This window comes from Cupressus sempervirens, chromosome 8, assembly GCF_028749045.1.
Source record: "Cupressus sempervirens isolate cs-2001-9-10 chromosome 8, ASM2874904v1, whole genome shotgun sequence".
NCBI classification, from domain to species: domain Eukaryota; kingdom Viridiplantae; phylum Streptophyta; class Pinopsida; order Cupressales; family Cupressaceae; genus Cupressus; species Cupressus sempervirens.
The window spans coordinates 745,412,779-745,438,275 of record NC_143125.1 but is presented as its reverse complement, the minus strand read 5'-3'; the positions used below and the strand labels follow the sequence as shown (position 1 = coordinate 745,438,275).

Sequence of the window (25,497 nt, the reverse complement as noted above, 5' to 3'; positions counted from 1 at the left end):
TTTAAATGACGCAATTACAAAGAAAACATTGTGAAAGTAAAATATTCAACTCACTGCTTTCTCTATGTACTCGATGTCTTTCTTGCAGGTAATTTCAAGCCACTCAGCAACTTGGCGGAGAGACATATTAGGTTCCATGTGCAGACTGAGAAGAACGAATAAGGTACGGAGTTTCGGATCCATAAAATCAAAAGCTTTGTCCACCTGAAAAATGCAAACGTCGCCCAAACCATCTGCCTCAGCAGCCCATTGTGACAAATCGGCACCGTATTTACGGAAGAGTCGTCTCCCAAAACATTGTAACGCTAACGGATGAAATGTGGGATCCTCCACGGCATTATAACTACAGGCCTCTTTGAACAAACATCTTTTTGCACATTTCAAAGCAAAATCTCTGTCTTGTGCCCCTAACTTTGACTCCGCTGGAAATGCCCTTTCTAATAAGATGGATATGGCCTCTTCCTCTTCGAGCCTTGGAATTCGCATGCAAGACTGCTTTTCTATCTTGAAATTCTTTGTTAGAATATCTTCGCTTCGTGCGATCAAAAGGAACCAGCTGTTTATCCTTCCTGTAAGATAACAATTCACTTCCTCATCCTCTCTCCCTGACTCTACGGGGACATTATTCAGAACCAATAATTCTCTTTCATTTCTGTCTCTGCCACGAAGCAATGCCATGTATGCCTGTATATCATATTTAAAAAATAATGCATATTAGCTAAACATTATGTGCAAGAAGCATCGCTTCAGCGAAGGAAGGTTAACTTCCAAATAAGATGGAAATTCTCGAAATCGCTTACTTGATCCTCCGCTGTCACCGATTCCAGTTGGGCCTTACTGAAATTACAGAGACAGCGCAGAGTATGCTTTAGTCTGTCGAGCTTATTAACTCGACCAAAATCCAGATAGCATACTTTGCCATCAAAATTCTGCAAATTAAGAATGCAAAAGGTCTTGCCTAGTGTAGATCTACCCTGGCCCGGCATTCCATATAATCCCACAATGCGGTTTCCATTTTGCTGGTTGAAGAGACTTGAAAGCTCCTGCAATCATTAAATAAACCATTCATGGGTGAATATTCAAAAAGTAATGAAATATACAATAGAAGTGAAGCAACAGGGTTTTACTTTTACCTGGCACATTCGTGCTCCTCCGTGCATGGTAGCGACGGGATAACTTACTGAGGTGCAAGTAAACAAGATATCAGAATCATATCTTAAATTCTTCAACTCTAGAGTTCACATGAATAAATCTCCATGACATTTATGACCTCAATAATTGTTCGCCGAAACAACTACTTTTTCGAAAAAAATTATGGATATCAAGAACATCTTTTTGGGGCCCACCTTTAAACTATTTTCACAAGTTATGAATTCTAAAAATATTATTTTTGGAAGAGAAGAATTTGCAAAGTTCGATGAGCTTGATAATTCTAAAATGTGAGAATGCTTATGTCTCAGTCAGAAAATGGGATGAGTAAAGCAAATCCATCTTCCTGGTGTAAAGTTTTATAGTATGCTGTGATCTTGATTGGTGTAAATCTCAATTTTTATTAATATTGGAAATGGAGATGTTAAGATATTGATATTAAGTTCTAGATTGTTATTGATGATAATTTCTTGAACAAACTATATTCTAAATTTATGTATTATGATCTGCAAGTGTGAAAGTATGATTACCACTATTATTGATCTACTATACACTGCAGATCATAATCATAATATATATGTATAAGAAATGGTGCATTGAAAGGACGTGATGAAGAGTCACGTATCAACTTATATATATCCCAACGATCCTCTGATAGGTCACGATGGTTTGACACAATAATGATATTAGTTAATATGCTTCGGTGGTAAACATGATGTATGATCTACGGTTTGTTAAGAGGTTTATAAATGCCATCGACAGTATAGAAATAATGGTCGAATTGAGTAATATGATTATCGGCATATTATAATATTGTGTGCTATCGGTAGTATATAATTATAAACTGATTACATTATATAAACTAATCTCTCTCTCTCTCACTCTGTGTGTGTGTGTGTGTGTGTGTGTGTGTGTGTGTGTGTGTTATATGTATATAAAAATATATATATAATTATTGTAAACAGTTATGTAAAGTTTATTTGAGAATAATCATAAAATTACAAATTCAATTTCACATAAGCTAACATTCTTAACACTCCCTCTTTAGCAAGGGAAATTGAATTACACAATAAAATATAATCAACATTATGTTTTAAACTAAGGGAGAGAAAGAAGAAAGAAAACATAATGGATTTTCATGGTGTTCGGCTATCGCCCAAAAGACCCATGAAGGTTATCAATGTGTCTGGCAAAATCTAGCCCAAAGAACCAAGATAGCCCAAACTTTCAAAGTAATGGGCTTTCATGGTGTTTGACTATCACTCAAAAAGACCCATGAAGGTTATCAATGTGTCTGGTAGAATCCGGCCTAAAAGATAACAACAATTTCAACCATTGTTTGAAAATAGATCAACTAAAATAAAGTTATCACTTTATCATAGGATCAGAACACATGAAAGGTCGTCACCTTTCTCAAGAAAAGTCATCACTTTTCACAATACAAGCTTGCAAGCAAAAATAAGAAAATAATTTGTATTCATGAATAATAGATGCATTTACAATAATATCATACCAATTTTTCCTTGGAAGTACACAATTTTCAACTTTGCAAGAGGTTTGGTGAAAATATCAACATTTTGTTCATTTGTATTGATACAACACAATTTAATGATATCTCTGCTGACCATGTCTCTTATGTAGTGATAGGGAGTCTCAATATGCTTTGATCGATTGTGGAAAACTAGATTTTCTGATAGCTTGATACAACTTTGATTATCACAATGGATCACAGTTGGTTTTAGAGGTTTTCTAAATAGCCCAAATAGAAGTTTTCTTAACCAAACTACTTCATGTGCTCCCATGGAAGCGGCTACATACTCGGCTTCGGTAGAACTTAAGGTAACAACTGGTTTTTTTCTACTGAACCAAGATATCATTGCAGACCCAAGACTAAAGCAACATACTATAGTGCTCTTGTGGTTAGAGGAACATCTTGCCCGATTTGAATCAGTATATCCTTCCAAATTTATCTCAACTTTTTCCTATTTTAATCCAAAACCAATAGATCCTCATAAATATCTTAATATATGTTTTGTAGCCATAAGATGGATCTTCTTAGGTTTACACATGAAATGACTAAGAACATTTTTAGCATAGCATATGTTGGGTCTGGAATTCACAAGGTACATAAGAGATCCAATTATTTGTCTAAAGAGAGTAGGATCAATGTCCTCAAATTTTGATGCTTCTTCTTTTAGCTTGTGTAAGTTTGTCTCCATCGGAGTAGATAAGGGCTTACTATCCATCATTCCAAATCTAGTTAGAATATCATGAGTGTACTTTCCTTGATGTAAGAAAATGTAGTCTTCTTTTTTATTAACTTCTAATCCCAAGAAGTAGTGTAATAACCCTAAATCTTTCATTTCAAATTCCGCTATCAATTCTTGCTTACTTTTTCAATTAATTTATCATCACCTATTATTAACAAGTCATCAACATAGAGAACAAGTATTACCATTCCATCACTTGTGGTTTTGAAGTATATGTTAGAATCAGCTTCATTTTTTGAGTATCAGAGTTTGGAAAGGTAGTTATCTATCCTTTCATACCAGGCTCGAGGAGCTTGTTTGAGACCATAGAGTTCTTTCTTGAGTTTACATACAAATAAATTTTTATCTTTTATGATGAACCCTTCAAGTTGTTCTATGTAGACTTCTTCATTAATGACCCCATTTAGAAAAGCAATTTTTACATCAATTTGATGAATCTTCCATCGTTTTGATGCTGCAATTGCAATAATTGTTCTTATAAAAGCGTAACGAGCTACTAGTGCAAAGGTTTCTTCATAATCAATGCCAACTTTTTGGGAGAATCCTAAGGCAACAAATCTAGCTTTGTGTTTTTCAATACTTCCATCAGCAGTGTATTTGATTTTGTATAACCATTTTGAAGATACAACTATTTTGTCTTTAGGCCTAGGTACAATATCCCAAACATCGTTCTGAATTATGGAATTGTATTCTTCTACCATGGCATCTTTCCACTCGTGTGACTTTAGGGCTTCTTTAGTTGCAGATCGTTCGATTTTGTTTATCTCAGTTATGAGAGCAGTATAACATGATTGATTTCGAGTTCTCTTGTTTTCTTTTGAGATCTCATCTAGTTCCACATTGTTTTCTTCAAGCATCTTCCTTGCCCATAATGGTCTTTTCTTCCCATTAGTTATATCTGGCTCTCTCTCTTCAGGTGTGTGCTTCCTCTAATTTTCAGTTTGTCTAATTTCCTCATCATCTGAGATTTGTTCATCTTCTATGTCGATTGAAAGTTTTAAAGCAAAATCCTCTTCAAAAATTACATCTCTACTTATTTTAACTAATATTTGTCCAGGAATGTAAATTCTATAACCCTTGGAATTTTGACAATATCCTATAAATATACCTCTCTTCCCATAACGTTCAAGTTTAGTCCTCTTTTCTTTGGGTATGTGAATGTATATTGGACATCTAAATATTCTAAGATGACTTAGGTCTAGTTTGATCCCTAAGAAAACTTCTCCAGGTGTGGTATTCTTTAGAAATGAATGTGGACATCTATTTTGAATGTATACTATACTCTTAGAAGCTTCTGCCCAAAATGAGGCATGCATATTCTGATCATGTAACATAGCTTTTGTAGCTTCAATGATGACATGTTTGTCCCTTCTACGACTCCATTTTGTTGAGGATTATAAGGTACTATATACTCCCTCTTAATCCCAATAGAATTACAAAAACTTTTGAAGATGTTAGATGTATATTCTCCTTCATTGTGTGATCTTAATGTCTTAATCCTTTTACTTGTCTAATTTTCTATTAATGCTCTGAAGGTTTTGAATTTTGATAGAACTTCATTTGATTCTTTGACTTTCAAGAAATAGATCCAAGTCTTCCTAGAAAAGTCATCAATGAAAGATATGTAATAAAGGAAACCTCCTAGAGAAGGCGTGGGCATGGGTCCACAAAGGTTTGAACTAGTTCCAAAACTAATTTTGACTTATGTTCACTAGAGGTAAAAGGTTTTTTTATGATTTTCCCTATAGCACACCCTTTGCAAGTTCCTCTATGAGATGAGTCTAGTTAAGGAGTACCAAAAGTTACTTTATCTAAATTAGGATGTGAACTAAACACAATGTGCCCAAGTCATCTATGCCATAATTCATTAACATTGGATGTTTCAAGACTAAGAGCTTGAGTTTAATATTGCTTAATCTATATAATGTTCCAAATCTAGACCCTATGATAATAGCATTTTTCATATTTGAGTTATTATGCCAATATAGTACTTTGTCTTTGTTGAAGGTGACATGATATCCATCATCTATTAGAATTGAGATAGAAATTAGGTTCCTTTTTATGCTTGGTACAAATAAGACATCTTTAAGATTAAGTGTAGTTCCGTCCTTTAATTTTATAGAACATGTCCCGATACCTTTTACAAGATAGGTAGAATTGTCTCCAATAGTAACTCCTTTAGTGATATGAGTTCCAAATGTATCAAACATATCTTTGAATCCAGATATGTGATGGAATGCACCACTATCTACAATCCAAGCTTCTTTATTTGAATTTACTTCACTTGAAAGTGCAGAATAGTATAGTTGATTTTCATCTTCCTTTGTTTCAACAAGGGAGGCTAAAAAATTTTCTCTTTTTGGATAATTTCCAAATGTGTGTCCTATTTTCTCACACTTAAAACACTTAACAAGTGAATGATCTTTCTTAAACTTATTATTATTATTATTATTATTATTGAATTTTCTCTTTCTTTTGTTTGAGACAGTGTGAAGAGCCTTATTTTCTCCCTCTTGATTTGAAGTTATCCCTCTAGAGATTAGCCTTGATTCTTATGCTTTGCATTCATTTTTCAATTGATCAAAAGTAGGAATAGAGGGTCTGCTTACAACTTGTATGAAAGTATCCCAAGACATTGGAAGCCCTCTTAGAGCTATTAATAAGAGATCTTGATCTTCAATTTTGTTTCCAATGGAAGATAATTGTTTCTTTGTTTTAAAGATTTTTCCAAAATAAGAGTGAATAGAATCTCCTTTTTCCATTTTAGTATTCAGTAATTAGGATTTTAAAGTGATTAGTCTACTTGACTTATTTATCTTAAATGTATTTTTTATGGTCTTGAATACTTCATATGCACTTTTGATCTCTGATATGGAAGGAAGAATGTGATCTTTAACTAAATCAACAATGAGTTTCCTTGCTTTATTATTTTGTCTTTTCCAGGTGAGTTTTTTGGTTTCATCTTGAGGTATTGGGATATCTTTTTCAATGTATTCTTCAAGTTCCAATTCTTCCAAAATCGTGATGATACAAGTTTTCAAAGAGAAGAAATTTGATGCACCTTCATGTCTGTCTTCCACCCTGACTTTATTTGCCATTATTTTTTCCTTAAAAAATTTGAGATTTCTCTACCAATTTGGCTCTGATACCATGTAAAGTTTTATATTATGTTGTGATCTTGATTGGTGTAAATCTCAATTTTTATTAATCTTGAAAATGAAGATGTTAAGATACTGATATTAAATTCTGGATTGTTATTGATGATAATTTCTTGAACAAAATATATCCTAGATTTATGTATTATGATCTACAAGTGTGAAAGTATGATTGGGTAAAAGCACAAACCTGTGTCACCTTTTATAAAGAAAAGTGATATCAGAATGTGACAGTTCAACATTAATGACAAAAAAAATGGTATTTGTGTTTAAAATATGAAGATGATGTAAACTGATGAAATGTGTAGAATTGTATGAATTTTATGCCTATAATTTTTATTATTTTTTTGACTAAGAATTTATTCATTTTATTTTATTTTGAAGTCCCTTTTTTAACTGAAAAAAATATAGGATGTAGTTCCCGTCAAACAAGTATGTGCAAATCATCTTTTTTTGTTATGATTTGAAAATATTTTATAGATGACAAGTATAGCTAGTGTACAAAAAAAGAAATAATTATTTTTGATGTATATTTTCTTTTTTATAAGTACTCAAGTTCGACCTTGTCAGAATCCAACAGTTTTTTCCTCCCGTCAAAACTTCCCTATCAAATCTATACCTTCTTGAAAAAAATTACATATTCATGAAGAGGATTCTCTCCTCTAGTGATAAATATTTTTTTTTAATTTTTTTGATATGATTTACTATTTTTTTTCATTTTTTGAGAGAGCATCTTCTGAAATGTTGAAATATCGACTTATAATATTTTTAGATTATAACATATTATAACTAATCAAAACACTCAAAAATTTATATAATGATGATATCGAATCTGAAATCTATAAAAGGGTATTTTTAGTTTTTTTTTAAAATTGAGTTTTGATAGAGAAATGAGATTTGACCAAAACAGATTTTTGTATCACAAACGGTGACACAGATCTATGCTTTTACCCGATTACCACTATTATTGATCTACTACACACTACAAATCAGAATCATAATATATATGTATAAGAAATGGTGTTGTGAAAGGACGTGATGAAGAGTCACATATCAACCTATATATATCCCAATGATCCTGGGACAGGTCATGAAGGTTTGACACAATAATGATAATAGTTAATATGCTTCGGCGGTAAACACAATGTATGATCTACGATTTGTTAAGAGGTTTATAAATGCCATCGACAGTATAGTAATATTGGTCAACATGAGTAATATGATTATCGATAGATTATAATATCATGTGCTATCGGTAGTATATGATTAAAAATTGATTACATTACATAGACCTCTCTCTCTCTCTCTCTCTCTCTCTCTCTCTCTCTCTCTCTCTCTCTCTCTCTCTACATATATATATATATATATATATAATTACTATAATAAGTTATGTAAAGTTTATTTGAGAATAATCATAAAATTACAAATTCAATTTCACATAAGCTAACATTCTTAACACCTAGACTCCAAATAATACAAATGCAGAACAATTGATGCATTGAACTCTTCTAGTTAACTATTTGAATTTTATAGAAATGTGAAATTGTTTCTATGACATGCATTGATAAGATAGAGCAAATGCTATAGCTTGTTATATGAAATCTAAATCCCAAAAAATCAAATAACACTAAGGACTAAACAATTCATTTCCGATTTCAATAACTAAGACAATGAAATGCACTTTATGGGCATTCACTTAAACCTAATGCTCAAGGGATCCATTTTGAGGAGTTATGAAGCAATCTTAGAAATAAGTTATTGCACTTTCATGAGTTTCTTCATAAGGATGAGAGTCTAAAAGCAATGGAGATTGATCACATGACAGTGAAGATAAGGGAGATTTGGGGCAGAACAGAGCACACAAACAATATGAAAGGTTTGTACACAAACAAATTTAAATTTATTAGAGGCATGGGTCTGTCTAGAAAAGATCAATTTTTTATTATTATTCCATGCACTAATCTATGACATTACATTTATTTATAAAAATCATGTGTTGGAATGATTCAGCTAAGGGAAAGAGGGGGAGAATCAACATTTTCACTTTACTTTTTGATCATAAACTAATTAACTCTAATTCACCTTATTTGATATCTATTGTACCATCAAGTAATCTACTGATATGAAATGACTTGCTACCTATTGCTGAAATGTAAAGCTTTCAAAGTGGTAAACATGTAATATAAGTGACCACACACATAACACAGTATTTTGGTCTTGCAAAAAACCCTTGGTTAGAGGGAAAGACTGTAGTGGGTATGATACTCACAACTCATTACTGCAATAATAAGGTGTCTAATTAAGATCTTACAATAATTTCATCTTATGAATGACTTCACCCTATTAGGAGTGACTGTCTGACTACTATGTTGAGATTTTTGATAGAAATTAGAATAGAGAAAACCATGAAGAGGAGAAGCCATGGAGAAACCCAAAAATGGGCTCTGTTGATCACATGCCCAATCCATTATATTTATAATGAAATACATATTAAATGCTAGTCTTACTATTACAGAGAGTTAGCTATATAATTAATGTTGGGTGGTGTAGCTGGTGTGTTGGAAAGTGCTTGGACGACATATTGTCAACTACTTTTGGAGGGTTGTTGGCTGAGATGGTTGAAGAACGACTGGCTGGAGAAGAAATTAATATTTGCCAACACTCGGGCCTTAATTTCTTCCACCAATGCTACTGCATTTATATTACTTTTCCTTGTCATAATCACTTCTAGTTTTACAACTTACCCCTAACCAATGTAACACAAATGATTTCTAGCTGACCAAAAACTTTGCATTTGAATGGTTTTAGCTAACCACAAACCTTACATAATAGTGGTTACAATAGACCACCAAATATCACAAATGGTTTCAAATTACTACAAACTCACATGATGTGGAAACATTGGAAATGGTTCCAAATTACCAAAAACTCACATGATGGAAAAACTATCATCACTTTGGCTTTTCTCCTTCTTGACCTGCATCAAATTGATTATTAAGTCCATATAAAAAGAAATCCATCTACTGAGATACATAGGTGTCAGTCATATTCGCTAATTCTATAGGAATTCTTTTTAGGTACATGATTCATCAATTTGTTAAACCAAACTCTAGGGTGTCGGATACAACTAATAATGCAACCCTTACAACAACTTACATACAATATAATGTCTAAATTTGCCTTTAACACACAACTCACACTCAACAAATTTGTCCAAAATACATAGCCCTTGAGGATAGAAAACTATCAGAATTTCAATCTACTGCTAACTTTGATCTTCCTCATACACATCTTGCATCTACACAAAACACCTTTTTTTATCCCTCTTATGTAGTGTTCACCATGTCAAAGGATTTACGAAAGTTTAGAATAGAACTTTTAAGTCCTGTTAAAGACTACATGGTTAAGGGATTTCATAATTTTTTTCTTACATGTTAATAATTAGTCAACAAGCATTTTGATCTTTGATTGCTTCATCTAAAAGCTTTTTGGATCCTTTAAGCTCTTTGACTATTCTTCAATTAAATTATTTTATGATCACTGCATGATTCTATCTTTTTTATTTTATATCCTTTCTCTTCTCTATATTCTTTAGCTTCTCCTTGATCACCTATATATATCATTCCTTGCCCTTTGTCTTTTATGGCTTCCTAAACCTAATTAGGGTTCCATGAAGCATGCTTGCTAAATCAATCAGGTTGGAAACTAGAGAATACTACCACTTATGGATTGGAAATCCAAAAGCAATTATCAACTAACTCCTTAAGCTCGTTAGTATTATCAAACCATGGACATTGAAATTAAAATGGTATGGAAAATTATATGTTGTAATGTAGGTATAGGATTGATTACTGGCCTAAATCAGTAATCACCAAAACAAAACTTTTAACAACTTTCAATACTGTTATCGATAAGATTCAATTTTTCCTATAACATTGTTATTAGTTAAGTTCATTAAACATTCATTCACAATAGTAAACAAAATTACACAACAATGACACAAAAATTTATCTCATGGAAACCTGATCTAGGTGAAAACCATGGTGTAAGATAAGTCCTATCAAATAGTTGTACTCTTCTAGAATATGCTTTCTTAGGAGCTTCCCTTGTTAAGGGTTACAAAACATTGTCAGGTGTACCATGTTAAAATATTTTCCTCTAAATTTGTTATAGTCTTTACTTTTTTGGGAGTAACCTTGACAAAAGATTTCAACACTCTAAACTAGGAATCCTGCCCTATTAAATAATTTAATTATCACAATGGTAAGAAAGTAACATAATCATAATGATAGAAAAAGCAGTGTGGACGTATCTAAAGGAGGGAGGGTTTATTCCGTTCATGGAGAGCACAGAAGGGCATGATGAGAAGGTCACTTGGCAGTTTGTTCAATCATGAAAGAATTGTCAGGTTTCAATTAATGCATCTAGTTGGAGGTGACCAAGGAGTTGACCATGAATGCAACAAGCCTGATCATGGATGGAAAAAAGCTACAGGTTGAAGCAAATGAGACAAGCATAAAACTGTACAAATTATATCAACCCAATGAAGCCCTTGTGTGGCTCCATGGAGGGTTTACCCGTGAAAAGCTTCCAAAACCATGCAATATGGTCTACCATGTCATAATGTGACATATAACCATGGAACATAGAGTCAAGGTGTGTTATTATTAATAGTTTCCTATCCTTAACCACATTAGGAATAGGGAATGTATCTTCTTTCCATTCTTGTTGTTACATTCTATGGAAGATTGTGTGAGAAATATTTGTAAAAAAAAGGCGGGTAAAAGTTTCACGAATTGCCATCAAGCCCTTATGTTCTACATGTATAAATTTTTCAAAGGCCTCCATCTGCAAATCTCGAACCTGAACCCTTCACCCATTGTAATGTCCTCATTTTGGAGGTAATTTGATTTAATTAATTTAATTAATTAAGTTGTCCAAAATATTGAATATTTTATGAGGATGACTAAGTAATTATTTTAATTAAATAAATAAGTGGTATTAAGTTAACTATTTATAAAGTTATCAAATAAATAAATATTAAAAGGTAACTTTATATTTAATAATTTAATAAAGTGACTTGAATTATAAAATATCTTATAAAGTCACTTAACAAATAAAATAAAATAATGTTCTAGAAGATTCTAGAGAAAGTGGAGAAAAAAGAATAAATAGGCATCCTAGACTTCATTCTCACCATCCAGATTTGTTGTTGTTGATGTTGATGTTTGAAGGTTGTGGAGCCCAAAGTTTCTATAGTTGTCTTTGGTCATTGAGAATGAAAACTGTCAATTGGTGCGCAATTTTGAGGGTGTGAAATATCACTTGAATTATTGCAGCTAGGAGAAAGTTACTTTAGACTTTCTATTTGAGCTCCATTGTTAAAACTTAGTGGCCTTTGGCCAAGTTTTTATATGATTCAATTTAGGGCTTTATGGAGACATCTTTGGTGTTAAGTCTTCCGCAAGTTTGGCATGAAGGAGTTCAATTGCATGCTCAAATTTTTATATCAGTCATTTCTAGAATTTCTATCTTCATATCAGCTTGTGTGAGAGGTTCAATTTTGCTCATAGACACTTCATCTTGGGACAATTTCATCTAGGAGTGGAGGCACTTCATATTAGGGGTCTAAGCAATCTTGTTGGAAGCTTTGTTGGCAACAGAGGCTGCATATTATTTTATATCTGCCATTGCTTCAAAAATAGGGGCAACATCATAGGTGGGTCAATTTGGGTTCATAAGGTCCTTCATTTTCTGAGATAATGCTTGCTTCACCATTGGAGACTCAAGTCAACTTCAAGCTATAGGTTCCTTGAAGATTTCATGCTATCTACGTGTCATTTAGATGCATTTTATAGAGTTGTTGTAGGTAGACATTGTAATCAAACTTTGGCATTTTCTGTTGGGTGATGTTGTAAGCCAAGAATTTTGGCATTTCCATGAAAACTTGTGTAAGCAATTGCATTTAAATAAGACATCATCTTTGGGAAGTCTCACATAGTTGTAATGTTCATTTGAATGTGATATGAAGATGTATGCCAACTATTTGACAAAATGTCAATGGCTATAGATGTTCTTATCAACATATAGGTTGCATTCCAACTATTTGCTAAAATTACCAGTTGGCTATAGGTGCACATTTTGCATTTAGAAGTCATATATGACATTGTTAAAGATGAAATTTAGTCATTGATGCTTCTAGGTTAGAGTTTATGCATTGTAGCATTTAGAGTACTTTGGTTTCTTCTACAAGCATTATATCAGTCTGATCACATAAACTAGCAAGCTGGGAGGTTGCAAGTGAATTGTTTGACGATATTCCTTGAGTTCCTTATCAGCACCTTGAGATTAGATTTGAGTAGGTTCATTACACCCATCAAAATTACTAAGGCTTCCCAAACTTCATCCCCCTCTACCAAAACCTCGAGAGATAGCTGCTAGGAAAATAAAAATGGAAACAAATGAAGTCTTTGATGTTGAGTATGGGTACCATAATTAGAAAGGGAACCAATACTCAAGAAAAACATTGAGAGAAAAGAAACTCTTAGCTAACATTAAACAGAGAAACTTGAGAAGTTTGACTTTATGGAGAATTCAGGGGAAAAATGGGGCCTAGACATAAAAGAAAAGACACTAGGAGAAACTATGATGAGCAAGAGGAACAGGAGCTTGGCAATGAAGGGAAGGAGTAACAAGCCATGGATATGGAACCAGATAACCAAATAACTTATACATGTACTTCTGATATTATAACTTGATATGCTTATGTATATGTCTCTGCTAATTTTGTGTGTGTGTGTGTGTGTGTGTACATGTATATATATACATATACATATTTGTATATATACACATATTTTTATGTATATATACATATATAGACACACATATATACATATATATGTGTGTGTCTGTGTCTGTGTGTGTATTATGGCATCACAACACACTCCCCATTTTGAGTCACAAAATGGGGACCCTCTAGTTTCAAAATTTCCTATGAGGCATCTAGTCCGAAGTCTTGGTTATTGTAAATCCTCAACTGGGTCTAGGTCAAACCCAAATCTCTAATCAGGAAAGGTTGATAAGTCAAACATAGCTAAAACATCAATGTTAGAACATAAACTGGAAGGTGCGCACATGCGCACCTCCTCAAGGTGCCCATATGTGCACTTTGTTCACCCAAGAAAACCTAAAAGAACCTTAATAAAACCTATGATTAAGAACACTAGAAGGTGCACACATGCACACCTCCTCAAGGTGCGCATATGGGCACCTTCTACAAAACTAAGCTAAGTAAAAACCAAAGGAAAAGTGTGCATGTGCACAACTCCCCAATGTGCACACATGCGCACCTTTTGTGTGCTTTCCGAGCACTTAAGGCTCATAAGGATGTGCATGCAAAGGTGCATATGTGTGCACCCTTTCTGCACATAAATATAAAACTAAGTTGAAATTCCCCACTGCACTTGTCACGCGCAATGTGTGCAGTTCTGCACATTCGCAAGTGCGCACCTCATGAGGGTGCACGGGTGTGCAACCATGACAATGGCCTTAACATAGCTATTTAGTGCACCAAGCACACCTTTAAGGGTGCACTAGGTGTGGTGTTTTGCATTCTAGGGCTTTTTTTGGGGATTTTTAACTAGGTTTTCTCTATTTTGAATATTTTAGTTACATTTTTTATCAATTAGGATTTCGTTTGGGGCTAATTTCTAGGTTGCCAGATTAAGGCCTACTTCTTGTACAGATAAAATGGTATCTTCATCATCCTCACCGGCGGAAAATATTTCTCCCAAACTAGTAGTTTTCAAACACCAAGGTGCACCAAGGAAATCTCACTTTCAAGTTGAACATTTTGAAGTCATGGAGACACTACATGTGGAGATACAAAAGTTGAGAGAGTAAACTTAAGAGCAAATTTTGGAATTAGATAGATATTATAATGTTGTTGGCCTAGACATTTTTTAAGACAAGTCAAAAATAAAGCTCAATTCAATGCACTTAATAGTTCAACATTTTCGAGGAACTTTCGAGAGTGCTTCATCTGACAAAGATATTAGGCAAGCATTTAAGACTAAAGAGGTATTTCTAGAACTAGACTCTAAACTTGAGGACTTTTCAGACCCTCACATTGAAATCAGCAATTGTCGACAAATAGTAAAGAACAAGTATGAAACTTTAGATTTGTCAAATGTCGCCCAAGTAATGGAGATAATTAAGAAATTCAAGAGGAAACATCCAAACATAGCCCTGGTATAAAGGGAAACAAAACCAAGAAACTAGAATTTCAGTTTTGACACTTGGGAAATTTTATTATTTTGGAACTTGTCATCAAGATGTGCATGTGCGCTTTTCACAATGGTGTGCTGACAATTTTGAAGAAGTAACAATGCACCAATAGTTAACTGTCAGTTCCTAATTTAGGGCATTCCATGCACCAAAAACACATTTTAATGGTAGTTCAACTCCTATAAATGGCTAGAGAAGGTCAAGCTTCCACTTTTAGAGCTTCTAGTGACTCTCAGATCCTCTTACAACTTCCTTCTTCTTATCTCCTTATTTTATTGTTTTAAGTCATGTAAAGGCTCATGCACCCAATAATTAATATTAACAATGGTTGAGACATACTTACCACCATTTAGAGAGTCAGTTTGTATATAATTAGATTTTTTTTATTAGTTTTTAGCATATATTTGTATGAAGAAATCTCTCACACTCAACAGAAATTGAGGAGACAATTTCCTATGAATTCAAGAACACAATATGTATTATAGGCCGTTATTTTGATACAATAATATATGTTATTGGTGCTCTCATTTTGAGAGTAGTTATTATTGCCATATTGTGTAATATTTTGTGAATGCATATTCATGAATTATAAGGAAGCCAATTATTTTATTGTGTTATTTTGAATGTGCAATCTTTCAGTTCCGGTGTTTGCCACATGTATACAAATTTTTTTGATGTAATGAGTTGGAGAAGAGATCACCTATTATTCCTACAATAGCTTCTGGTCTCGTATGAGTGCATTTTCTGTGGTCTTGCAATTTGATGAGAAGTGAAACATCTTACGGTTATTACTGAATTCCCATCAACGATTGAATCAGTGGCATTGAGGAAGCGTTGATCCTATTTTCATTGGTTACCGACTAATCTTTTCAAAGACTTAACTCGTAGATGTTTTGTTTCTATGGCTTATGTCTGTTAGGATTTTCTTTTCAAAGTCATTTGCTTAAACTTCTTGTTACCTTATCTTCGTAATTTTCTTTTAAAAACACTTGGTTAAATTAGGAATTCATATAGCTGCATTAATAACTTGCATACATCACAAAAGGGAAAATCCAAAAAATAGATTTTTTTCGTGGTCACTTTTTCAAACAGTAGATTAGACATCTTCACTAAATTGGTGCGAACAAGAAAAGACCTCCCTATGAACGAAAACATTTATCTTCAATTAAGCGGATTCTGGTAGGTCAGAAGATTGCCCAAAACCTTGGAGTTTATCCCAGATTAGTTTTTCAAGGGAAGAATTCAAAAGGATTCCTGTTGTTAAAGCATTGTGCCAAACGACAACTCAACAATATGTATATATATTATAATAATAAATGACATGTACCAAATTACCTTTTTATTGATCATTCCTTATATTATCATCGGGCTAAACTTACTGGTAGTTAAACTAAGTAATATATTTGTTACGGATCGTATGGACAAAAGTCCATGTAGGGGCATGACCCTACGTGCCCATGGGGCATGACCCTACGTGCCCATAGGCCATGTAATGTCATGTCCCTATAGGAACTTGAGTCTAGTTTCACATATAAATAAAGATTGTCACCACATAGTGAAAGATATATAACAAAACAATAATCTCAAGCATCTATAGCAACAATCAGTCTTCCATATCTACATTTTATAAGGTTCATCATTTACACATATACATGTATTTTGAAGCAATATTGATCACTAGTTTTATACACACACACACACACACACACACACTTTATCCAAAGATCTCTCATCTTTTACATCATATGAGAGCCATACTCATAGATAAATTCAGTTGGTCTTACACCAGATTTAAACCTATTGAAACGTATTCAACCTAAAAAAATGGTAAATAATGTAAGATTGTAAGACACGCTTAAAGGAGCCTCCAACTTTGCATCATGAAAAATATGATTAATGATTATTCTACAAGAAATTAAATTAGAAGCATACATCGAGGAAGAAAAATATATGCCAAAGAATGATCTAGAAAAAACAACCTAGAAAAGAAATATCAATAAAGTTTGTTGGAATTACAATAGGAAAGGTAAACTTCTAAGAGGGGGGTGGGTGGTGGGGTGAATCAATGCTTTAAACTTTGACCCATAAAATATTCACCACACATCCATCTCATACATTCAAAAAATAAACTGAAATACCATATAAAGCATATTCATCTAAAGCATGTAAATAAGTAAGCATTCACACATATATGAAACTAGATTTGATTACCCAGAAACCCTCCAATGAGAAGGTAAAACTAGGTGGGGATGACACCAACAAATGTTCACTACTACAGTAATAAACTGTATCCAATGAAGGCTACAATGTTTGATCATGAACCATGATCTACCCTATGAAATGTTTGCTCTGATAAAGGCTTAAAAAGACTATTAGGTCTCACCTTGTTAGAGGATTTCAACACCCTGTTAGAAGTGTGCATAGTAAGAGGACTTTAGTTCACAATTAAGGAAGCATCTTGTTAGAGGACTTCCATACAACCTATTAGGACTACTTTGTTAAGAGATTTAACTAATTCACTTGTTAGAATGTCTCAGCATTGATCCTGTGACTAGTACTCTTATGCTTTATGACAAAGCACCTATATCCTACTATGTACTTGATCCTTCTTGACTAGATGTCTCTTTGTTGTTCACTGCTTCCTTCCTCTATTCTCCTCTAACTAATTTTGCAATTCAAGTTATAATGCCTTAATCACCATGAATGTCCTATTTTGCACATGCAAAACTCTTCTTGATCATTCATTCATTCCCTTTCATGATCAATATCTACATCTCCAATTTCAGTTGATTTTTAATGAATAAACATTCTTTAACATCTTCAGTTAGTATGACTCAAGATAGTATCCAAGACAATGCTCCAACTCTATTTACTTCTATAGCTCTCAATGATTGTAGATTATATTGAAGCTCATGTTCTTCAATCTCTAAACTAATGCTAGTGTGTCCACCTTCTTAACCATAATATTTCTACAAGTTTTCCACACTTTTTAGATTCTACTAAGAGTTATAAACACTTAGGGTTAGAAAACTTGATCGATCTTCAAATTCTTTCTAAATAATGAATTCATTCAGTAGACAACCATGCTCACTAGTTCACACAATAGTTCTTTGAAAGTAAAGTAACAATGAAAAATAGGGCATTCCTATACATAGTAGTAAAGTGTCCAACAATTATTTGTACTAATCATTAAATGCAATTCGCCGACAAGATTTTATTTACCGACATGGACTCAATCATAGATAATATCCTCCATTCTAATAGTTCACTTCTCTTTTGCTAACATAGAAATATACTTCTTTCAATCTTATAGCTCTATAGTGGTCATATTTGTCTTGCTTCTTACTTCATATACTTCTTATCATCAATGCATATGTTTATGTTGATGGATGTCCTAGCTCAAATGATATAAGTGATTGTTTGATGTTTTCAATGAAGTTCTAAGTCCCTAAGCATTAAATTAGTTTCTTAATTATGAAATGAGTTTCATATGTTGATTGACATGAGGTCTTCTATAGAAGTTGCATCTTCACCCTTCTTCACCCAAATCTTCTTCATTTCTTCTATGACTGATTCTTGATTTACGACTCCTTTTCTTTTGTTGTCCTTACCAATAAAGAACCAATATCTGCATTTCTATGTTGCATGACCAGATTTCTATCAAATGTAGCATGGCAATCACATGAAAATAATGCACTATATCCAAAGGTGGGTAGTAAAATGTACACTCTCAAAGTATAAGCAATGTCACCTCCAATGACAATCCAAAAACAAATACCAAACCATAGTCTCACAATGTCAAGAGTGAATGAAAAAAAATATTGAACAACGTAGCTACAATATTTAGATGGACCATGATCAATTTATTACCCCATATATTCACAGATGCAACAATTATCAATCGTCTTGAAAAAAATGAAAACTCCACCTCCTTTTTTTCTTTTTTACAATAAAAAGCTATATATATTCAAACTAAAATAAAATTTTATAAATATTTGTACCTAATCTAATATTTTATAAATAAAGAATTATAAAATAAATCTAACCTTTTAAATTTAAAACGCTAAAAAATGATATTGAAAACATACCCATGGATAAGTTGTCTTTGTGTCTACTATAAGAAAATTCTTTGAAGAGGCCATGTATGTGAATTTTAGGTTTGATTTCTTCAATGAAACCATTCTCGCATAGATCCAAAACCTGAGGCCAAAATTAAATTAAGTGTTGTGAGATTCATCATTTTTAAAGAAAAACTCTAATGGTGGACTAAACAAGAGTTGTGGACATAACATCTACTCAAAATATAAAAAAGAATCCAAAAAAATAAAATTAATTTAAAAAATTAAAAAAGTCTCAATGTAATATTAATTAATATAATTTTATATTCTTTTATAATTAAGTAATTCAATGATGAGTTGAAATTAGAGTACAAATGGATATAAGTAGTTTATAAAAGTTATAATACATGAATTTGTAATGGTATTGGTGTGATTTAAATTTTGAATTTTGAATTTTGAATTTGTTATAATATTGAAGTTATAATTATATTATAGATTTTAAATATAAGGTTTACATTTGTATTTCTTAGACTTTATGAAATGATGAAATGCATTAGTAAATTAAACATCAAAATGTAAACTCAATACTTGTTAATTAATAGAATATAAGTTGAATATTTGATTAGATAAAGTGTTTAATTTGATATGAGAATTATACATTGGTAGAAAAGAAAGAATTACCATTAAAAAGATATTTATTAAGTTTGCAAAAATATTAGAAAGTATAAATTATTCTTTATTATTATCAACAAAAGAATTATTAAATTTAGAAATGGAAAAATAAGACAAAATCCTTAGTTAAAATATAGAGAACCAATAAAATAAATAGAAATATTATAAAATAAATTCAATACAAATATCAAGAAAGTGTCAAACATTATAAATATTAGATAAGAACCTACAATACAATGACAAAATATTTAAAAAGTTTTGAATTAGAATCTACTCAAACTTAAAAATATTATTATAATTTATTTTAACAAATTATAATAATCAATCTAAACTTTAATCCATTACCTATAAAAAGAGAATTTAAAATACATACCATACCACTTTTTGGAACTAAACAAATAGAATGGAAATGAAACGAAAACATAAATCTGTGCATAGAGAACAACCAACTCACTGCTTTTTGAACATCCTCAAAGTCTCCGTTGTAACTTTTTTGTAGGCACTCAAAAGCTTTTACGGTAGACATTTTGGGTGCCATAGGTCTAGTTAGGAGAAGGAATATGGTGCGGCATTTGTTCCCCATTGCATCGAAAACTTTCTCCACCAAACCGAACACATCATTTGAATCATCGGCAGCCCAATGTGACCACTGTTTGCGGAGGTGTTGACCTAAAAACTGTATTTCTGAACCGCCGCCAGCTTTATTATGGGCAACCCAATGTAACAAAATGTGTCGGCCTAAAGCTTTCAAAGCCAATGGATGAAATTGATCTAAACCTCTGTCGTCTTTGAATAAACATTTCTCTGCGAACTTCGAAGAAAATTCTTCGATCTCTACCGTCAAACCCGAATCCCCCGAAAGCTTTAATATTCTTTCTAAGAAAATGGCTATGGCCTCTTTCTTTTGAAGGCTTGGGACATGCATACAGGACCTCGAGTCAATTTTCAAATCATTTTCAAGAACATGTAACCTTCGTGTGCTCAATAGGATCCAGCTGTCTTTCCCAAACTCTATCCGGCCAAGATAATTATTCACCTCGTCGATGTTCTGGTCACTGATATTGTCGAGAACCAACAACACTTTCTCGTCATTTACTAACGCCCTGAATAGATGTTGTGCCTGTAAGTCAAGATAGCATACCCTTCCATCGAAATTCCTCAGATTACGACGACAGAAAGCCTTGGCAAGTGTAGTTTTCCCCTGGCCCGGCATTCCATATAATCCTGCCATGCGGATTCCTTTTCCATTTGGTTTCAGAGTGTTGAAGAAATCTGCCAGCTCCTACAATATTTAAATATAGTTAATATAAAAACATATCTACATATTTATAATAATAATCAAACATGAAAATGAATAAGGTAAGGTAAGTTAGCAAGGATATTCAACCTGGCACATGCGGTCTTCTCCTTCTATGGGTGAGAGTGGAAGTACGGAGGAGCTGTCTTCCACAATGTCTGAGGAAGACACACTAGTGAAGCCAAGTTAGCACACAATTCGTTGTACATGTTTATCTTTAGTGTATATATATATATCATCCCAAAGCTTCATTGAATGCTTTAAATGCATAAACTAGAACAGAACACGCTATCTCCCAAAAACCCCATGCAAAGGAGCAGCAGGCGGGGATACGCTCGACGAGAAGATTTCCAACACAGAGAACGACATCTAGAACCAGATGGACCAAACTGGGAGAGTGCCAATTGCAATGGAGAACCAACAAAAATGTTTTGACATAATTTATGCTGTGGAAAATATCTACTACCTATATTAATTTATTTTATCGCTAAAATGATTTTTCTTAATCTATTTCCGAAAAAAAATTCTATATCAAGATTATAAGTCTATAAAAGTTGAAAGGATATTGAATAATCTGATAGTACGATAATTGTATTGCGCCTCCTCTAAACCAACCTAAGGAATATTCTGAACTAGTTAGCAATTTAAAGTAAGTTTTCTTTTCATTTTCAATGTAATATAATCATATGATAGTGAAATAGGACACGGCTATCCTGCCTACAAACTATATAGTTGATCAATTTTCAAAAAATTGAAAACATCATAGATTTTTCTGAAAATTTCAGCATTTGATCTGCATAGTTTGTAGTTGAAAACAACAATAAATTTGGAAAAGAATCACTACCTTTTTGTGAATCTGAAAAAAAGTTGACTTTGTTTTGTCTTTAGTGCATTTTGTTCATCCTCAAAAATGACATTATATTAGTTCTACGTTAAGTTTCATGATAAAGGTGGTCAATGATGTAATTAGGGATTAATTTTTTATCATTTTTCAAAGTGAGAACGTTGTATTAATCATAAGTGTTTTTTTGTTAAATATATTATGAAAAAGTGTGTTTGTTATGTATTATAAAAAAGTGGTGTCACATATCATAAAATTATATGTAATATTGTTATATTCTTGTAAGTCTCGGTAATTAAATACACTAATATATTTAAAAGAATTTGGTAGAACCATGTCAAAAGAGATGATACTAAATGTATTAAAAATGGGCTAAATAAAATCTATCAAGTGTCTTACTAAATTTAAAGATCCTTGACAGATGAATATAAAATTATTATATGAACCATCTTTTGAAATGAGGAAATAAATACAAATTGATGCATGTATCTATATCACTTACATTATGTAGTGAAATTCATTTGAAATGATCATCTAAAAGGTGCTATTGTTAGCTATCTTTTAAGAAAACTCTTGGTGTTTGGATAATGCTTGAATCTAAGGTCAAGGAGTTAGACTTGGAATTCTAATGGAAACTTTTAAAATGTATTGTTAGTTATCTTTAAACTAATTCGTGGTGTTTGGATGATGCATAATCTTGCAATTCCAATAGTAACTTGAACCATGTTCATTATTAGATTGGCAAGAAAACTGAATTCAATATTTATCTCTCTACATATGTGATATATGGTATTGGTTTCCAAGTTATTCAATAGGAAAATAAGTTGTATAGCTTTCAATTAGTGCATTCTTTAAGTTTTCCGAAGGCAACACCAATAGATATCTTGACTAGTTCATGACAATACAACAAAACGTAATAGTTCAAGATTAACTTTTCAAACCTTGTCAAAGTTAGTTTTATTTCATTTTCTTTGAAAGAAGCCTGATTATTCCCTTAGTAAAAACTTATAACTCAATTATATTCGCCCCACCATGAAGGATCCTAGAAAATATTTTTTTACAAATAAATAAACATCTTTAATTAAAACATCATGACATACATAGAAAAATACAAATATATATTAAATCAATTTGAAATAACAATTTAAAATATATATATATCTTAAATTTTGATTTTCCTTCCACATGAGGTTTTGAAAGTAACGGAATAGACAATGCAACGTCCTATGTTCAAATTTCAAATTATAAGAAAGATTGCGTCTTCCTTTCCCTACATAAACCATTTAAAGCTGGTAGTAAACCCTTACCTGAAGTGAAGATTGCAGGTGCAATTGCACCAAAATATCCTTCCACTTTTTTTAACCAACAATCATCTTGAGAGTCTTTGTCCAACTTCAGGGACAGCGCGGTCACCTTGCCATCCATCGTTCCTAAAATAATTCTTTTTTTTCTGCAATCCTTCAATGGTACATCTCCATCCTCAAACGGAGCTGTGAGTGAGTAATAGAGCCTCAGTCCACGGAAATACCGTTTCACTAGCTTTTTCTTGCCCTTCAACCACTCCAACTCTTTCAATGCTTCTGGCATGCTTTCATCACTTATGTTCCCGAACCTCTCGTCTCTAAAGTGCTCCAGACAAATTTCAAGATCGTCGTTGGCTTGACAACTGTAAGGACTAAATCCCAGATACTGAACCTCACCCGCAGAATGCCAACTCACTTGGATTTCCTCTAATTCTGCCCACTCATCAATCTTTGAAAATCCTTTCATGCTATCGTTGTATAGAAGATGAAACACCTGTAATTTATGGCATCTCTTGATATCCGGAGGATCTTGAACACTGTTGCAGTTACATAAACTTAATTTCTTCAACTCGGTTAGTGACGAGAAGCTGGGAAAACTCACTAGATTTTTTAGTTGGAAAAAATAAACATTTTCCAACTTGGGACAACACGTAAGATCCGGGGGCTCCCTTATACTGCACTTGACAAGTTCGAGCACAGACAAACTTGATAAAGGTCTGAAACTCGGAAGCTCCACTAGTTCTCGCATATCCCACAGTTGAAGAATTTTCAGTTCGCAAATGTATTCCGAATTTTTAGCCGCCAAATCATAAGCATTTGGTGCATCTACATATGGAGGAGCAGTCACTGGATCACGGTTCAACAAAATAAGCTCGGATAGATTCTCACATCCATTGAGGACAACAGTTTGCAGCTTTGGACAATCTCTGCAGTCGACGGGTCCCTTCACTTTTTCGCACGAACTAAATTCAACTTTCTCCAAATGCTGTAAACCCTCTAACCTTGGGAACTCCAAGAGAGATGGACAGAAAACATAAATCTCTCTGAGACGACAACAATTCCTAAGATCTCCCAGCTGATCAATGACCTGACTGCCTGGAATATTGATCTCAAGATGTTTTAACCCTTTGAAGCTGCTTAGCTCGGGAAGTTCGAACATTGGATGTACCCCACTTATCTGAAGCCACGCAAGGTAAGGCAACTTTTTCATCCTGACAAGTTTTTCCAGTAATTTGCAATCGCGTAATGTGAGGCTTCTGAGGCTCTTCATCCTACCCAAGTCAAGGTTGGTCACATTCTTTACATCTGAAAGCTGAAGCACAAATAAATGTCTTACGTACCTCGGGGAGATCGTTTGATACATGCAGTGCTCTAACTTGGCGAATTCAAACCCGCCATTATCTTTTGCAATTAATTGGCGTATACTAGATTGGTCGTCCTCCTCCTTCCAGCACAGCCATTTCTCCATTTTAGTTGCTTTCATTTTAGCGAACTCAATATACAAATCGTGTATACGAATTTGAGGTTCAAATTCTTCAATAAATGCCTTCCTACATAGATCCTGAACCTGGAACCACATATAAATTAAAAATTCAATGGTTTGTCCATTAAAACACTTGAATCACAAACAGAGAGCGTTCAAGAGCAATTATTCAACTCACTGCTTTTTCAACAGATGAGATCTCTTGGTTGCAGCTTATTGCGACCCACTCAATGACTTTGCCGAGAGAAATATTTGGCAACATATATACGGTGAGAAGCATGAATATGGTGCGGTAATGGTCAGGCATGTCGTCAAAAGCTTTGTCCAGCAAAGCGAATACTTTATCCAAACCGTCACGGCCTCTGTCTACCATTTCATCTATCTTAGCAGCCCATTTTGACAAATTCCGACCGTATTTACAGAAGAGGTAGCCGCCAAAAGCTTGTAAAGCCAACGGATGAAATGTTTGAGTTCTCGGATCAGTACTGTTGCAACAGGTCTCTTTGAACGAACATCTTTCTGCACACTTCAAAGCAAAATCTGCGTCCTCTACCGTGAACGTTGGCTCTCTAGGAAATGCCCTATCCAACATTATTGCTATGGCCTCTTTCTTTTCAAGCTTCGGGACTTGCATGCATGACTGTGAGTCTATATTGAAATACTTTACTAGTAAATCAACATTTCGAGCGCTCAAAAGAATTAGGCTGTTTTCCCCCAGGTCTACCCGAAGATAATCTCTCACTTCGTCTATGTTTTCGTCTGTGATGTTGTCCAGAACCAACAATACCCTTTGGCCCTTCACTCTTTTATCGAACTCAGCTTGAGCCTGAAATTTACATTAGAAAAGCTAGAATTACACATCATGTTCACGAGTCATCTTGTTTAGAGTCATTTGCATAAAACTGGAGCCGTAAAGACAATTCTACATGAAATAGGAGAGCTGTTTGAAAACAAAATTATAATCGTGTAAAAATATTTTATT

The 25,497-nt window shown here is 33.3% G+C and overlaps 1 protein-coding gene across 1 annotated transcript in view; it reads right to left on the bottom strand.

The window, feature by feature from the left end:
- LOC149544570 (uncharacterized) overlaps window positions 1-25,497 on the bottom strand; it is a 56,369-nt gene that overhangs the window by 1,942 nt on the left and 28,930 nt on the right. The window contains exons 5-13 of the mRNA XM_089795190.1: window positions 24,694-25,341; window positions 24,373-24,599; window positions 23,036-24,243; window positions 20,978-21,045; window positions 20,045-20,872; window positions 18,949-19,060; window positions 1,134-1,180; window positions 801-1,043; window positions 55-684 (exon numbers count right to left, since the gene is read on the bottom strand). Of these exons, the coding sequence (XP_089651316.1) occupies window positions 55-684; window positions 801-1,043; window positions 1,134-1,180; window positions 18,949-19,060; window positions 20,045-20,872; window positions 20,978-21,045; window positions 23,036-24,243; window positions 24,373-24,599; window positions 24,694-25,341 (4,011 nt within the window). The remainder of the gene's footprint in view (window positions 1-54; window positions 685-800; window positions 1,044-1,133; window positions 1,181-18,948; window positions 19,061-20,044; window positions 20,873-20,977; window positions 21,046-23,035; window positions 24,244-24,372; window positions 24,600-24,693; window positions 25,342-25,497) is intronic.